Raw genomic sequence first — 17,223 nt, 5'->3', positions numbered from 1 at the left:
TCATATCTTCATTAATATTTCTTTAAATGTTAATAATATTCAATTAAATTATATATCTGTAAAGTTCCAAGAGAAGTAGTAAAATACCAGTGAGATGGGCTGATTTTCAAAATAAGATATTCCTCATGTATTTGTCTAATAACTACATTAAAAAATATAACATCTTTGTTTTTCTAAAAATAATTTGCTGTCACTCAATTACAGAACAACATTATACAAAAACTACCTAATTATATCCTTTATTATGTAGTATCTGGGCCTAACTTAATATAACTTAATTATGACTAACTTAAAAATTATGTACCACATTTGTAATACATCAGAATTAACTATGATGGATCAGATTTGTGTCTTACCTCTGCATAAGAATTTAAGTTGCATTTTAAATAGCCTGTAAGTGCAGCAACTTGACAGGCGAAATATGGTAGTGCCCAGTTTTCTCTTAAAGGAATGGAGTATTCAATTCTTGTTGTATCTACCCTAAAATAAACCACAAATGAACAGCAAAATAAGACATTGTATATGTGTAAAACTATACTTTTCAAAGCACTTTCACACATATCTCATCTTCTCAACAATACTGTGAGGTTACCTATGTAGCATTTTGGGGCAAATTAACGATTTCCCCACCCCCACTCCCCAACCAAGAGGAAGAATGCTTCTGTGTTCTACTTGGTGAACCGATGGGCCTTGGTGAGAATGTGCAAACGGCATGCCTTTTCTGGGTGGATATTACCCCAAGCTAAAGCACACTGATCTGCCCCTTCCTTCCCTTCTATTAACCAGATGGCTGTCCTTCTCTAGAGCACAATCTGCATTACATAATTGGTGGCCTGGCAGATCCAAAGTTCTTACTTGCCTTTACAAAGGAATATGAACCTCAGAGATATGATGTGACTTAATCGTATGCTAGTAGGTGGCATAAATGGGATTATAATGCATACCATTTGATACCTAGTTCAATAATGTTTTCCATTAACAGGCTACCTGAAATTAACTTCATAGTAGTTTTTATATATATATCTAAATGCCGAAGTCTGGCTGGGCAAAATAACCGGGGGGTGACAAGCAACTTGTGAAGGTTGATACAGCAGGAGCCGTTTTATTGTGAGATATCAGAGGTATTTAGACCTAACTGAATACACAGCTTGTTTCAATTTAGCATCATCCAGTTACAGCAATCAGTCATTAAGGAATCCTCATCATCTTAATAATTATACATAGCTTAACTTCTTTAACATCATTAGATACAGCAGTCAGTCATTAAGGAATCTCCATCATCTTAATGGCTCGCTGGCTTACTTCTCAAACCACTCCTTCTGGCAAAGTGCCAGGCGCCATCTTGACTTGTCTGCGGTTCTCAACATCTAAAGACTTTTTAAAATTTCCAGAGACGTGGGGTGCAATGGCACACACCTGTAATTCCAGCAGCTCTGAGCCACAAGTGAAAAATTGTGTTCTATAAAGGCTGAGGCAGGAGGATCGCAAGTTCAAAGTCAGCCTCAGCAAAAACTAGGCATTAAGTAACTCAGTGAGACCCTGTCTCTAAATAAAACAGAAAATAGGGCTGGGGATGTGGCTTAGTTGTTGAGTACCCCTGAGTTCAATCCCTAATACCAAAAAAAAAAAAAAAAATTCCAGAATCAAAGATATAGAAATGTCTTTGTAAGTTCCTCCTAAGTTCGTCCTGTCAATTTTTATTAAGAGCTTTTTGTATCCTTCATATATCATCACACCACAATGGGACTTCCTTTCCAAAAATCACCAAATTTGGCTCTCTTACAACTTAATGGCTATTTATCACACAAAAACAAAGGTTTTTTTGCTTGTTTTTTTGTTAATTTACGAGAATTGGTGCATTACTAAGTAAAAGAGATGGCAAATTTTTACCCTTTGCACATCAGATAAAGCACTAATCTCTAGGGTATATAAAGAACTCAAAAAGCTAAACACTAAAAAAAACAAATAACCCAATCAATAAATGGGCCAAGGGATATACAATCAATCAACAAATATATGAAAAAATGATCATCATCTCTAGCAATTAGATAAATGAAAATTAAAACTACTCTTAAGATTTCACACACACACACACACACAAAAAGATTTCACCTCACTCCAGTTAGAATGGCAACTATTAAAAATACAAACAACAATAAGTGTTGGTGAGGATATGGGAAAAAAGGCACACTCATACATTGCTGGTGACACTGCAAATTGGTGTGGCCGATATGGAAAGCAGTATGAAGAATCCTTGGAAAACTGAGAATAGAACCACCATTTGACCCAGCTATCCCACTCCTCAGTCTATACCAAAGGTCTTAAAAACAGCATACTACGGGACACAGCCACATCAATGTTTATAGCAGCACAAGTCACAATAGCTAAACTGTGGAACCAACGTAGATGAATGGATAAAGAAAATGTGGTATATATCCACAATGGAATATTACTCAGCAATAAAAGAGAATAAAATCATGGCATTTACAGGTAAATGGATGAAGCTGGATTATATAATGCCAAGTGAAGTTAGCCAATCCCCCGAAAACAGGTGCCAAATGTTTTCTCTGATACAGGAGGCTGATTCATAGTGGGGTTGGGAGCGGGAGCATGGAAGGATTAGACAAACTCTAGATAAAACAAAGGGGTGGGAGGGAAAGGGAAGGGACATGGGGATAAAAAAGATGGTGGAATGAGACGGACATCATTACCCTAAGTACATGTATGAAGATACAAATCGTTTGAATATACTTTGTATACAGCCAGAGACATTAAAAATTGTGCTCTATATGTGTAATATGAATTGTAATGCATTCTGCTGTCATATATAACAAATTAGAATAAAGAATAAAAAATAAATAAATAAAAATAAAATGATTCTCTCCCTCTTTATTTTATTTTTATGTGGTGCTGAGGATCGATCAAGCGCTACTGCTTGAGCCACAACCGCAGCCCCTTTCCCATGTTTTTGATTGGTGCATTATAGTCGTACTTAATGATGGTATTTGTTGTTACATATTTATACATGCACACATTATGAGAATATAATTTGGCCAGTATCAGTCCCCAGCACTTCTCCAGTCCCTCCCCTTGATCCCTTTCCTCTACTGATCTCCCTTTGTTTTACATGAGATCCACCCTCACCTTTTTCCTTTTTCTTCTCTAGCTTCTGCATATGAAAGAAAATACAAGCCAGCATGATGGCCCATGCCTGTAATCCCAGCAGCTGGAGAGGCTGAGACAGGAGGATCACCAGTTCAAAGCCAGCCTCAGCAAAATCGAGGCACTAAGCAACTCAGTGAGAACCTGTCTCTAAATAAAATACAAAATAGGGCTGGGGATGTGGCTCAGTGGTTGGGTGCTTATGAGTTCAACCCTAGGTACGCCCCCCCCAGCCCAAAAAAAGGAAAAAAAAATACAGTCCCTTGGCCTTCTGAAATTGACTTATTTTGCTTAACATAATGCTCTCTAGTTCTATCCATTTTCCTGCAAATGACATATTTCATTTTTTATGGCTGAATAAAACTCTATTGTGTATATATACCATATTTTCTTTAACTATTCATCCCTAAAGCTCAGGAAATAATGCTAAGAGTTAATAAATGGGATGGCATCCAATTAAAAAGCTTCCGCACAGCAAAGGAAAACAATTAGAAATGTGAAAAGAAAATCTATGGAAATGTTTGTTAGCTACTCTGATGATTAATATCTAGAATATATAAAGAACTCAAAAAGCTTTACACCAAAACAAAAATCAAATAACTCAAATAATAAATGGGCAAATGAATTAAACAGACATTTCTCAAATGAATCAATAATTATTTATGTTAAAAGTAACCAATGAGTTCTGCTTATGAAGAAAAATTACACTTCTGAAGAGTGAATAATGTAGCCAAAAAACAGAAAAATGTAATTTTATAAACCCTAATAAAACTACTACATTAGGCAAAGATTATCAACTCATGTCACAACCCTTAGGTAAACGGTTAGTAGCTAAAAGAACATTTCATTTATTGTCATAAATACCACAGTTTATTTTCTAGCCTCATATTCAAGAGGGATGAACTATATATCATATAACTTTTAATGTTAACATGAAAAATAATCTACAATATAATATATTCTAACCTGAACTGTTTATTCCCCCCACCTTTTTTTGTTTGCTAGGTACTGGGGATTGAACCCAGGGGCACTTTACCACTGAGCCACATCCTCAGACCTTTTTATTTTATTGTGAGACAGGTTCTCACTAAGTTGCTAAGGAAGGCCTCAAACTTGTGATCCTTCCACCTTGGCTTCCTGATTCACTGGTATTACAGGCCTGAGCCACCATGCCTGGCTCAACTACTTTGAACTCATCAAAGCCACTAAAATTTTCAGAGTATGCCTGTAATCCCAGTGGCTTGGGAGGCTGAAGCAGGAGGATCAAGAGTTCAAAGCCAGCCTCAGCAAAAGCAAGGTGCTAATAAGTAACTCAGTGAGACCCTGTCTCTAAATAAAATACATAATAGGGCTTGGGATGTGGCTCAGTGGTTGGGTGCTAAATGACACTAAATGATCCAACAAGAGAAATTCAGAAAGTAGGACATTCTACAGAATAGTTGACTTGATCTCTTACCCATTAAAAAAAAAAAAAAACTAAAGTAGATAAAAGAGAATTAAGGGATATATCAATGATGTAATATGTAGTCCTGGATCAATTACTGGTTTAGATGAACACATTATATAGGACATTTTGAAGTCAAACAGGTAAACTATAATAAAGACTGAGTATTAGATAAGATAAAAAGTGAGCTGCAGGTATAGCTCAGTGATAGAGCACTTGCCTAGCATGTATGAGGTCTTGGGTTCAATCCTTAGCACCATTATAAATAAATAAATAGATAGATAAATAAATAAATAAAAGTAAAAGTAAAAAAGGTAAATACTTGAATAAAATTAGCACATGAAACAGTATGTGTAACATATCACATTTTTAATTTTTTTTTTTTTTTAGTTGTAGATGGACACAATCTCTTTATTTATTTTTATCTGGTGCTGAGTATCGAACCCAGTGCCTCACATGTGTGAGGTGGGCGCTCTACCACTGAGCTACAGCCCCAGCCCTATATCACATTTTGATTAAAAAATGTATAGATATAAATACAAGAATTCAAAAACACATTCATACAGAAAAAATCCAAAAGAATATAAAAGAATACACCTCAATTATAAACAATGATGAGTGATCTCTAGGCGGTAGAAATGTGAAGTTATTGTTTTATATTTTCTGGTCTCCCTTTTCCACATCATACATAGATCTCTTTTAAATAATAAAGTGTAGTGTATCTCTGTGCTTTTAAAAAGAAACATACTTTACCCACAAAGCTGGATAGCTATACTTGAAAACTTCTAAGGAAGATCTAAAAAATCCTTTATAATACATTATTGTCAGCCTATGATGCTAAATATAAACAAAGTCCAGTAAGAAATACAGTTCTTAGTGTTGAATTTCAATAACTTAAAAGTTAAAAGCATCAATTTTATCATCTGACAACTGCCTAAAGAAAAGAAAATGTATAACAGAAAAAACATCTCATTTCTAAAACTGTAATCATATTAAGTACTATGGGTGGGGGTAGAAGTGCTATGGGTGGAAAAAAAGCATGCCTAATCTACAATAAATTATTTTATGATATGACCAATACTAGGAAAATTTTATTATTACAAATAAGCCTTCCTTCTCATTGAAACCCCCTCCCCAACTAAACAGCTGAGGCTCCTTGGATAACAAAAGGGATGGTTCTATTAATTAGAAGTGTACTTCTAATTAAAAGTATACTTTAATTATCAAAACTTTATCGATTTGTATAGAGTCCTTATCTATGGTAATTAACTTAATAAGCAATGTATTTGATGTCCCTTCCTCCTTTCTAAGAAGCTGTACCATTAATTTTAAATGAAAGAGAAGAGACATATCTATATATGCCAATGTTTCTATTTCTATAAAAGGAGAGATACAAAACTGGTAAATTACTTTTCAACTGTTATGTAACAACTGACCACAAATGTAGTAACTTAAAACAACACAAATGTATTATGTCACAAAGGCCAGCAGAGTATAGTTGGATTCTCAGAGTTGCACTAAACTAAAATCCAGGTATCATTCAGAGCTACAGCTCTCATCAGAGAATTATAGTCCTTTTTTCAGGCTGGGTATCAAATCCAGAGCCTCACACATGCTAGGCAAGCACTTGCCATATTCTTAAAAGTTCACTGATTGTTTAAAGAATTCATTTTCTCCTTCAAGTCAGCAATCGCACAGCAAATTTTTCTCATGCTTTGAATCTCTCTGACTTCCCCTTCTATACCAGATGAAGAAAGATCTCTGCTTTTAAGGTCCACAGGGTAATTTTCCACTTTTAAGGTGGTAAGCCAAGTCATAATACAATCACAAGAATGATTCTTCAGCATATTCATAGACTTGGGAATTAGGGTGGGGAATCTGGGGGATAGGGAACATTTTCAGAACTCTACTATTGTCACAAAAAATTATAAATATTAATTAAAAATACCTTTCTTACCTATTAATAATAAACCATGCAACAGTAAGCATTCCTGCTAGCCATGTTCCACTCATAAGCCAACTTGTAACAAATAATGCAGTAACATATATTCCTTGCAATCCAAAAACAATGCCAATATAGAAATAAACTGGCTCAATCATCTCCTAAATGGAAACAACAAAGGGAGTGATAATAGTACGACATTAAATAATTTGAAGATTTGTAAATATGTCAGAAAATAGATATTAAGATCAAAACAAAAATACATACATTGCTACCAGTTGCTTGATATAAAACGCTGGCAATAAGTTCTGGATATAGAGACATTTGCTGTACTGCATTTATAGTCTTCAGAGATACAGTTTTGTTATTATGTGTCAGTTCGTAAACACCTAAAAACAGTTTTGTTATTGTTTATCTGTTTGTAAAAATCCAAAGATATATTTTTCTCCAGAAAATTTTTTTTTTATTTTACAACAGTCAAATAAACATATCTTTAATTAGTCATCAAATATTTAATGTTATAAAGAAAGATTTGAAAATGTAATGCTCAATGCTTTATTTTTCCAATTTTTAAAAATTAAGTACAATAAGGAGAAATGTCTATATTCTGAGACAAATCCCTATACTCTGAGATTCCAGTATTGAAGAACAATGATCTGTATAAGAAAAATATTGTTATTACAAATTCATACCTCTTTCAAATGAAGGTGCCTTTAACATATCTTTATAGTAGGAGTAATAAATAGCACTGTCACCCTGAAATGTGATTTCCCGTTCAAGCTCCTAAAATAAAATGAAATGAATATTTAAATAATAGTATCTGAAGTTTAAGCTGTCTTCTTCCCTTCTCACTTTCTAAATGAACATGATATTTGTTTACTCTTTTATTAAAAAACATCTTTGGCCTGTGCAGTAGCACACGCCTATAATCTCAGCGTCTTGGGAGGTCGAGGCAGGAGAATTGTGAGTTCAAAGCCAGCCTCAGCAAAAGCAAGGCACTAAGAAACTCAGTAAGACCCTGTCTCTAAATAAAATACAAAATAGGGCTGGGATGTGGCTCAGTGGTCAAGTGCCCCTGAGTTTAATCCCTGATACTCAAAAATAAAGAAATTAAAATAAAATAATAAAAAACATCTTTGAATTTTTTTAAGCACTAGTGGTCATATTATAAGGAAGTTAAAACTATTCAATAACTTTGGGTCATTTTAATGAAATACCTGAGGTTTCAAATGGATTACAACTCATTAAGTCAATATCTGTTTTATACGTAAGGAAACTTTAGAAGGAAAACCAAAAGAATGCCCTAAAAATAGCAAGAATAAGGCTGGGGATGTGGCTCAAGCGGTCGGGCGCTTGCCTGGCATGCGTGCGGCCCAGGTTCGATCCTCAGCACCGCATACAGACAAAGGTGTTGTGTCCGCCAAAAACTAAAAAAAAAAAAATATTAAAAATTTCTCTCTCTCTGTCTCTCTCTTAAAAAAAAAAAAACAACTTTAAAAAAAAATAGCAAGAATAATAAGGCCGGTAAAAACAAATGATAATCGAAGTATCAGAGGTCTATAATAAAAAGATAAATTTAAGAGGCTCAGGTTGTAGCTCAGTGGTAGAGTGGTTGCCTAGCATGTGTGAGGCACTGGGTTTAATCCTCAGCACTGCATAAAAAAATGAATGAATATTTTTAAAAAAAAGATAAGTTTAAGAAGAAACTGATATTTTCTCTCTCTCTTTTTTGCGGGGCTTCTGGGATTGAACTCAGGGCACTCAACCACTGAGCCACATCCCCAGCCCTATTCTGTATTTTATTTAGAGTCAGGGTCTCACTGAGTTGCTTAGCGCGCCTCGCAGTTGGTGAGGCTGGCTTTTTTTTTTTTTAATACATATTTATTTTTTTTAGTTGTAGTTGGATACAATATCTTTAATTAATTTATTTATTTTTATGTGATGCTGAGGATCAAACCTGGGGCCTCACCCATGCTAGGCAAGCGCTCTACTGCTGACTCATAACCCCAGCAGGCTGAGGCTGGCTTTGAAGTCAAAATCCTCCTGAGCTGCATGCACCACCGCGCTCAGCAAGAAACTAATATTTTTTACTACTATTGATATCCCTATGTATCCAAAACAGAAAGTTCTTAATTAGTACTTTTTAAGAGCAGCAGATATTTAAACAGTTCTTTTCAAATAAATTTTCAAAAATATACGTAAGATTTAAAATTCCCAATATTAAGTTTTGGAGAATCAAGAATGTAGTAGTCAAAATGTACAATGACTTGCATTTTTTATGAAGAATCAAACTACTTTACAATCTTTAAAAATAAAACCTGATTTTCATGCACAATACAGATTAGGCATCTTGATTCCAAAAAATCTGAAATCCTACATTTCAAAATTAGAAACCTTGAGTGCCAACATAATGCCACCAAGTAAAATATTTCATATTTAACCTCATGTGATGAGTTGCAGTCAAAATGAGGCGCACTAAATACTGTTTAAAATTACTCAGGCTATGTGTATAAAATGTATATGAAATATAAATAAATTCTGTTTTTAGACTTGTGTCCTATTCCTAAGTCTATATATAACTCATTATGTATATGTAAAAAAAAAAAAAATTTTTTTTTTAATCCAACATCTGAAACACTTCTGGTCCTGAGAATTTCAGATAAGGAATACTAAATCTCTATTTATCAATTAATACAATTATTTTAAAAAGTTAGTAAGAGTAGTTTTCCAAAATTCTGAATTTCCTAAGCTGTTAATTGGTGCTACTTAAAAAAAAAAAAAAAATCTGTAGTTAAGTTTTAATACAGGCTGGATCAAACAAAGTTACATGAGTTTCTTTACTGCAAGACTGTTCAGTTTGGGCATATATCATGCTATGAATCTCCAAGAGGAAGTCTTTCCAAAGTCTACTTAACCACTGAATACTCCCCACCCACACACACTTCCCATTTAGAGCATAACTGTGAGGGCTAGGGGTATAGCTCAGCAGTAGAGTGCTTGCCTAGCACACACAAGACATTGGGTTTGATCCCCGGTCTCACACAAAAAATAAGTAAAAGACTGCAAGAAAGCATGCTATCATCCAGATATTTCTGTCCCCCATACCCCATATTGATATGTTGAAACCTAATCCCCAGCGTAATGCTATCTGGAAGTGGGCATTTGAAATTAGTGCCTTAATGAAAAAGGCCCAAGAGAGATTCCTCACCTTTTCTCCCTTCTGCTACCTAAGGACACACAGCAAAAAGATAGTTGGCTATGAAACAAGAAGCAGGTCTTCACCAGACACTGAATTTGCTAGTGCCTTACCTTGGACATCCAGTCCCAATTTATCATGCTTTACTATATAACAGCCCAAATGGACTAAGACAGAACTTACTAACCTCAATAAATTTCATTGAAATGATTTTTTTGAATGGAAAGATTTATTTCTCCCCAAAATTTCAAAGATGAAACTTTTAATTGGTGGTTCTTAAATTTACTGTACATGTGAAATACCTATAGACCTTCAAATAATGTAGATTCTGATTCTATATGGGGCCTGAGAATCTGCAATTCTAAACAAGCTCCCAGACACTGCTAATGCTTCTGGCCCATACATAATACTTTGAAAAACAAGGTTCTTGATGAGTGTCTACTATATTTTCAAACCTTTGGTTGTTCCCAGTTCTGCTACACGATAGCATTGCCTAGAAATATTTTTTGAAATAGTGATACTAGCCACTCCCCATTCCTTCCTACCAACCCAACAATCTAAAAAGGAAGGTTATTTTTTTGATAGCTTCCTGGATGATTCCATTGTACATCTAGTATTAAGAATTATTTATCTATATAACAATTTTAAGGAAAAAGTATATGCTACAGTTACAGCTAAATTAATACAGGTATAGTCAGTAATCTTTCAGTTAAATGTTTTGGTGGTGTTAAAATAAATCAAAGTTTAAAAACATTTAGTCAGCTTAACTACTTGCTCAAAAATAAGAACAGTGGGGTTGGATTATGGCTCAGCTGGAGAGTGCTTGCTTAGCATGTGCAAGGCCCTGGGTTCGAGCCTTAGCATCACATAAAAATAAATAAAATAAAGGTATTATGTCCAACTACAACTAAAAATAAATATTAAAAAAAATAAGAACAATGACAAAATCCAGTTTGAGCTCAAAAATTTAAAAACTCTATAAAGTCAAGCGACCTTTGAAAGCAATAGTTTAATGCTGAAACTTTCACAAATTATTTCTAAAATGTGAGCTACCAATACAACTAAAAGGCTGACTAAACTCCTTAATATTTCATTGTTATTAAAAGTCCCTGTAAAGGAACACAGCCACATCAATGTTTATAGCAGCACAATTCACAATAGCTAGAATGTGGAACCAACCTAGATGCCCTTCAATAGATGAATGGATTAAAAAAATGTGGCATTTATACACAATGGAATATTACTCAGCACTAAAAAATAACAAGATCATGGCATTTGCAGGCAAATGGATGGCATTAGAGCAGATTATGCTAAGTGAAGTTAGCCAATCCCTAAAAAACAAATGCTGAATATCTTCTCTGATATAAGGAGGGTGACTCAAAATGGGATAGGGAGGAAGAGCATGAGAAGAAGACTACCACTAAAAAGGGAAGAGAGGTGGGAGGGAAAAGGAGGGAGAAGGGGAGTTGCACGGAGATGGAAGGAGAAACTCATTGTTATACAGAATACATGTATGATGTTGTAATGAGAAAAAGAAAAAAAAAGTGTGTCACATTAGACTGGATAGAGAGAAATGATGGGAGGGGAGGGGAGGAGTAGGGGGGATAGGAAGGGCAGCAGAATAGAATAGACATTATGATTGATGTATGTACATTCCACGTATGTATTATATGTCAAAATACATTCTGGGGCTGGGGATGTAGCTCAAGCAGTAGCACGCTCGCCTGGCATGCGTGCGGCCCGGGTTCGATCCTCAGCACCACATACAAACAAAGATGTTGTGTCCGCCAAAAACTAAAAAATAAATATTAAAAAAATTCTCTCTCTCTCTCTCTCTTTAAAAAAAAATACATTCTGCTGTCATGTATGACTAAAAAAAATAAAAATAAATCATATGGTTAAAAAAAAAAAAAAAAGTCCCTGTAGAGGGCTGGGGATACAGCTCAGTTGGTAAAGTACATACACAAGGCCATGGGTTCAATTCCCAGCACCACAAAATAAATAAATAAAATAAAAAAAATAAAAGTCCCTGTGGGGTCAGGTAGTGTAATCCCAGAGGTTCAGGAGGCTGAGATAGGAGGATCCAGGATCGCGAGTACAAAGCCAGCCTCAGCAAAAAGCAACTCAATAGGACCCCTGTCTCTAAATAAAATACAAAAAATTGGACTGAGAATGTGGCTCGAGTGCCCCTGAGTTCAATCCCTAGCACACACACCCCCTGCCAAAAAAAGTCCCTGTAGGAATTCAGCTTGACCTGACTAGAGCCATTTAAAAGAACCATCATGATTGCTCTTGAATAACCCTGGTTTGTTTTTCCCACATAATTCTCCAGCACACTATATACAGATAGAATGATAAGTGGAACTTTACAATGTGAGGACCCTGGTTTTTTAAGTGCCAGCAATATATTTTAAATCCTCTATGTTAGTCTGAGATAGACCACGTACATTCTGAAGGGGATGGAGTCACTTTTGTCCTGACCCGTAAGCCTGCTCCCTTTGCTTCATATCACAAAGATCTGTCATGCTGCTGCCCAAGACAAACTCCTATACATAAGTCCCCTAATAAATTGTCCTCTGTGCAATCTTGGACCTGCCTGCCTCTTTCTTTGGTTTCATGACATCTTGCAGCCAGTTCTCATACACTCCGACCAAGTTTTTCTAGAATAGTCCTGGATAGATGAATTGCACAAGGAAAGCACCCTCATAGTTCCTATTCTTTTTTTCTTTTAATTAATTTATTTTTTTAGTTGTAGTTGGATACAATACCTTTGTTTTATTCATTTTTACATGGTACTGAGGATCAAACCCAGGGCCTCGAACATGCTAGGCAAGCACTCTACCGCTGAGCCATAACCCCAACCCCTCATAGTTCCTATTCTATAAAATATCTTGTTACATATTTTAAGGTTCACACTGTGACTGTGGATCTTAAAATTTTGTTTCTGATAGTCATAAATAAGAGCACTTGTCATACTTATCACACAAGAATTTTGTGTGATAAGTATAACAAGTACTTATCATACTTAGTAAAGCATTACTAAGCCAGATGGATTGCAAGTTCAAAGCCAGCCTCAGCAACTAAAGAGACCCTAAGCAATTTATTGAGACCCTGTCTCAAAAATAAAAAAATGAAAAAAGCTGGAGATGTAGCTCTGTGGTAAAGAGCCCCTCAGTTCAACACCTAGTACAAAACAAAAAAAAAAAACAGGAAAACACATTACTGAAATTAATATTATATACTAAAACATCTTTCATATGCTCAAAATTCTTTATTCTTACCTGTCTGTTGGAAAACCAGAATTTCCGTTCATGGTAAGCTGATAAGTAGAGAGCATACATCATACCACTAGTAACTGCTGCAAGACAGCCAATGAAAATCTTTGCAAAACGTTGAAATAACACATCTGAAAAAACACATTAAAGATAATCAAAAGGTATATGTACCCTTGTTATGATGTGATGAAAATGGCATTCTAACTCAATGGTTTCTTTCCAAAAACTCATAATCCCTGTCTAATCATAAAAAAAAAAATCAGATAAAATCCAATAAAGGAATATCTTACAATATACCTGACTAGTACTCCTAAAAACTGTTAAGGTCATCAAAAACAAGAAAAGTCTAAGGAACTGTCATAGACAAGAGGAGCCTAACAAGACATGATAATTAAATGCAATGTAGTATCCTATATGAGAAAAAAGAAAACAATATTAGTTAAAAAGAAGAACAACATTAGGTAAAAATTAAGGAAATTCGAATAAATTATAAGCTTTTATTAATATATACATAATGTATATATATAAAACGTATCAATATTGGTTTATTAATTCTAACAAATGTACAACATTAACGCAAATTGTTAAGAATAAGGTGAACTCCCTGTGTGGGAGGTTGAAATATGGGAACTTTGTACTCAGCTCAATTCTTCTGTAATCTTTTTTTTTTTTCTAGAGCATGCATGTGCTCTTTTTTTTTTCTTTGGTACTGGGGATTGAACTCAGTGGGGTTGACCAGTGAGCTACATCCCCAGCCCGTTTTTTTTTTTTTTTTTAAAAGGGAGAGTGAGAGAGAGAGAGAGAGAATTTTAATATTTTTTTTTTTTTTTTTAGATTTTGGCAGACACAACATCTTTGTTTGTATGTGGTGCTGAGGATCAAACCCGGGCCGCACACATGCCAGGCGAGCGCGCTACCGCTTGAGCCACATCCCCAGCCCCTTCTGTAATCTAAACTGGTTTAAAAAATTAAAACCTAGGGTTGGGGTTGTGGCTCAGCAGCAGAGTGCTTGCCTAGCACATGCGAGGCACTTGTTTTGATCCTTAGCACCACATAAAATAAATAAAATAAAGATATTGTGTCCAACTACAGCTAAAAAACTTTTAAAAAATTAAATTAAATTAAATTTAAATTTAAATTAAAACCTATATATTGCAAGATGAAAAAGTTCTAGAGATCTGGTTCACAACAAGGTAAATAATTAACACTATAAAATCATAAACTTAAAAATGGTAAATATAGTAAAAATATTAACATCCATTAATTTAAAAAAGAATGATAAGAAACATAGGAGCCAATTATCTAAATACAGATTCATTCAGAATTACTCTTGAAATATTTTACTGATATACTTTTTCCATGTTGGAAATTTTTTTAAGAATAACTTATATATCATAAGCTGGGTACAGTGGTACATGCCTATAATCCCAACGGCTCAGGAGGCTGAGGCAGGAGGATTTTAAGTTCAAAGCCAGCCTTAGCAAAAGCGAGGTGCTAAGCAACTCAGTGAGACCCTGTCTCTAAATAAAATATAAAAAACGGCTGGTGATGTGGCTTAGTGGTTAAGCACCCCTGGGTTCAATCCCTGGTACCAATAAATACATACATAAGTACATAAATTACTCAAATACTATAGAAAGCAGCCCTCCACACACCTTTTTTTGGTACCTGGAATTGAACTCAGGGTACTGTATCACTGACTAAATCCCTAAGTTGCTTAGGGCCTCGCTAGATTGATAAACTGGTCTTTAACTTGCAATACTGACTCAGCTTCCTGAGTTGCTGGGATTATAGGTGTGTACCACTGCACCAGGCTAAGCTACAGTCCTTTAAAGTGTATAATTCAATGAGTTTTAATGACTATGTTTTAAAAAATCACATGCAACTGTTACATATATGTTGAGGACACAGCATAAAACACATTTGAATTTTGTACAGAGACGATTCAATCCTGCTAGCTATAACCATTAAGTGCCTAAATCCCAGTGTTCTGTTACTCAATGAGCTACAAGTTTGTACAAATAAACTTCTTGATTTACTTGACTAGCTAAACAAAAATCATGGAGTTGAAGCCGAAAGCCATGGTGCACACCTGTCATTCCAGCCACTTGGGAGGCTAAAGCAGGAGGATTAGAAGCTTAAGGTCAACCTTAGCATTTGTAAAACAGCAACTTACAATCTTGTCTCAAAATAAAAAATAAAAAGGGCTAAAGGATGTAGCTTGGTGGTAAAGCACCCCTAGTTTCAATTCCCAACACACACACAAAAAAAAAAAAAAAAAAAAAATTAGGATTGAGAGTATATGTCAGTGGTTGCTTAGCATGTGTGAGGCCCTGGGTTTGATCCCAGAACCACAAAAAATAAATAAATGAATAAGTTTTTTAAAAATTCCTTAGCTTAAAAAAAAAAAAAAAAGCCTTAGCTATTCTCTAAATGTTATTTCTCAAACAGAATAATTAGATGTCACTAAATTAAAAAGAATATTTTAAAAGTTTAAGAAACACTACCCAATATATCAAATATTACTGTAAGTATGACACAAATTGTTTTAAAAATTCCTATTTCTAATAGCATGCGTGCATCCTACTTCCAATAGCATTTGGCATGGTGCCTGGTACATGTTAAGATCATAGCAAATAGCAGCTATTATTATTGTGCTACAAAAGCATACTTACAAAAATATATGAAGTACTTAAAGCAATGTTGACAATATGAACTATAAAAACTTACAAGAAGGGCTGGGGTTGTGGCTTAGCAGTAGAGCACTCGCCTAGCACATGCAAGGACTTGGTTTCGATCCTCAGCACCACATAAAAATAAATAAAATAAAATAAAGGTATTGTGTCCAACTACAACTAAGAAATAAACATTAAAAAAAAAAAACTAATAAGAAAAAGTGTTTCAGGGCTGGGGATATAGCTCAGTTGGTGCTTTCCTTGTATGCACAAGGCCCTAGGTTCAAGCCCCAGCACCACAACAACAAACAAAAAAAGAAAAGTGTTTCAAGATTTCTAAATGTGTACTTTCCTATTTTATTTTTTTTCAAGTCTTGAACAACAGGGGCTGGGGAATGCAGCTCAGTGGTATAGTGTTTGCCTTGTATGTGGAAGGCACCCTGGGTTTGAGCCCCAGCACAACAATGACAACTAGAAGACTTACAAAACAGCAAATTAATCATATTTATTAGAGGCTATTAAAAAAAAAAACTACATTCAACCAATATCTATACTTGAATGCCTTAATACTAAATATTTTGCTTTTGTAAGGAATCAAAGATGGAAGAAACACCAAATTTTCAGTGTTTGATATAAGTGTATGATTTACAGAAAATAAAGAGCTCTAAGGCCCTGGATATTATCTTTAAAAATTACAATTTTAATTAAAAAATTGAAAAGTAAAGGATCTGACTTCCATTTAAATTGTCAGTCAGAAAGCAGCCAATATAATTTCTATGCCATTTCCTTCATTTGTAAAACGGTGATCAAGCACAGAAAAGGAGAAAAAGATGATATACATGTCAACATCAATACAATTGAGCACTGATAAACAATATACCGTAAAAGTGAATAACATTAAAAGAAACACAGGACTCAATCTCACAAAAACTGTTAAAAATGAAGTAGGTACACAGAAAAAAAAGATAAGCAATACTTATGCGAAAAAAAAAAATTGTTTTGATCCTGGGGAGCAAACCCAGGGCCCGGCACATGCGAAGCATATGATCTTTCACTAAGCCATTTCCCCACTCTTATGCCAAAATGTTAAAAGTAGTTCTAGTGAAATTATGGATATATTTTATTTTTATTGTTGTTTTCTCTGTGGTTCACATTTACTACCCTATGTACAGTCAGGGCAAAATACTACTTGTAGTAGATCTCTGGATTTATTTAATTTTCTTATATTGTATTTTCCAATTTTTTTAAAGTGACTACTCTATGTGTCAGCTTTGCTGACATAACACTAAAAACAACCCCAAACCACCAGTGCCTTCCAAAACAAAGGCTTTTTTCTTATTTATGTTATAATGGATTTCCAAGTTAGCAATAACTTTATTTTAGGCTGCCACTCAATTTCAGACTTCATGTTACCTCTGGCTCTTTTTATATCTGTTTTTTCAGAGGATTGAGAGGTGGATACTGGGGATTGAACTCAGGGACACTCAACCACTGAGCCACATTCCCAGCCCTATTTTGTATTTTATTTA

General features: G+C 34.7%; 1 protein-coding gene across 4 annotated transcripts in view; it reads right to left on the bottom strand.

The window, feature by feature from the left end:
- Positions 1-17,223, bottom strand: part of Dpy19l4 (dpy-19 like 4) — a 67,245-nt gene that overhangs the window by 41,968 nt on the left and 8,054 nt on the right. For all 4 annotated transcript variants that reach the window (XM_058585623.1, XM_046464649.2, XM_058585624.1 and 1 more), the window contains exons 3-7: positions 13,026-13,150; positions 7,241-7,331; positions 6,816-6,937; positions 6,564-6,709; positions 357-480 (exon numbers count right to left, since the gene is read on the bottom strand). In XM_058585623.1, the coding sequence (XP_058441606.1) occupies positions 357-480; positions 6,564-6,709; positions 6,816-6,937; positions 7,241-7,331; positions 13,026-13,150 (608 nt within the window). The remainder of the gene's footprint in view (positions 1-356; positions 481-6,563; positions 6,710-6,815; positions 6,938-7,240; positions 7,332-13,025; positions 13,151-17,223) is intronic.

Source organism: Marmota monax, unplaced genomic scaffold, assembly GCF_021218885.2.
Source record: "Marmota monax isolate L192 unplaced genomic scaffold, Marmota_monax_Labrador192_F-V1.1 WCK01_AAM20220418_F8-fsc00003, whole genome shotgun sequence".
NCBI lineage: Eukaryota > Metazoa > Chordata > Mammalia > Rodentia > Sciuridae > Marmota > Marmota monax.
The sequence above is the reverse complement of the archived record's forward strand: the minus strand, read 5'-3'. Positions and strand labels throughout refer to the sequence as shown.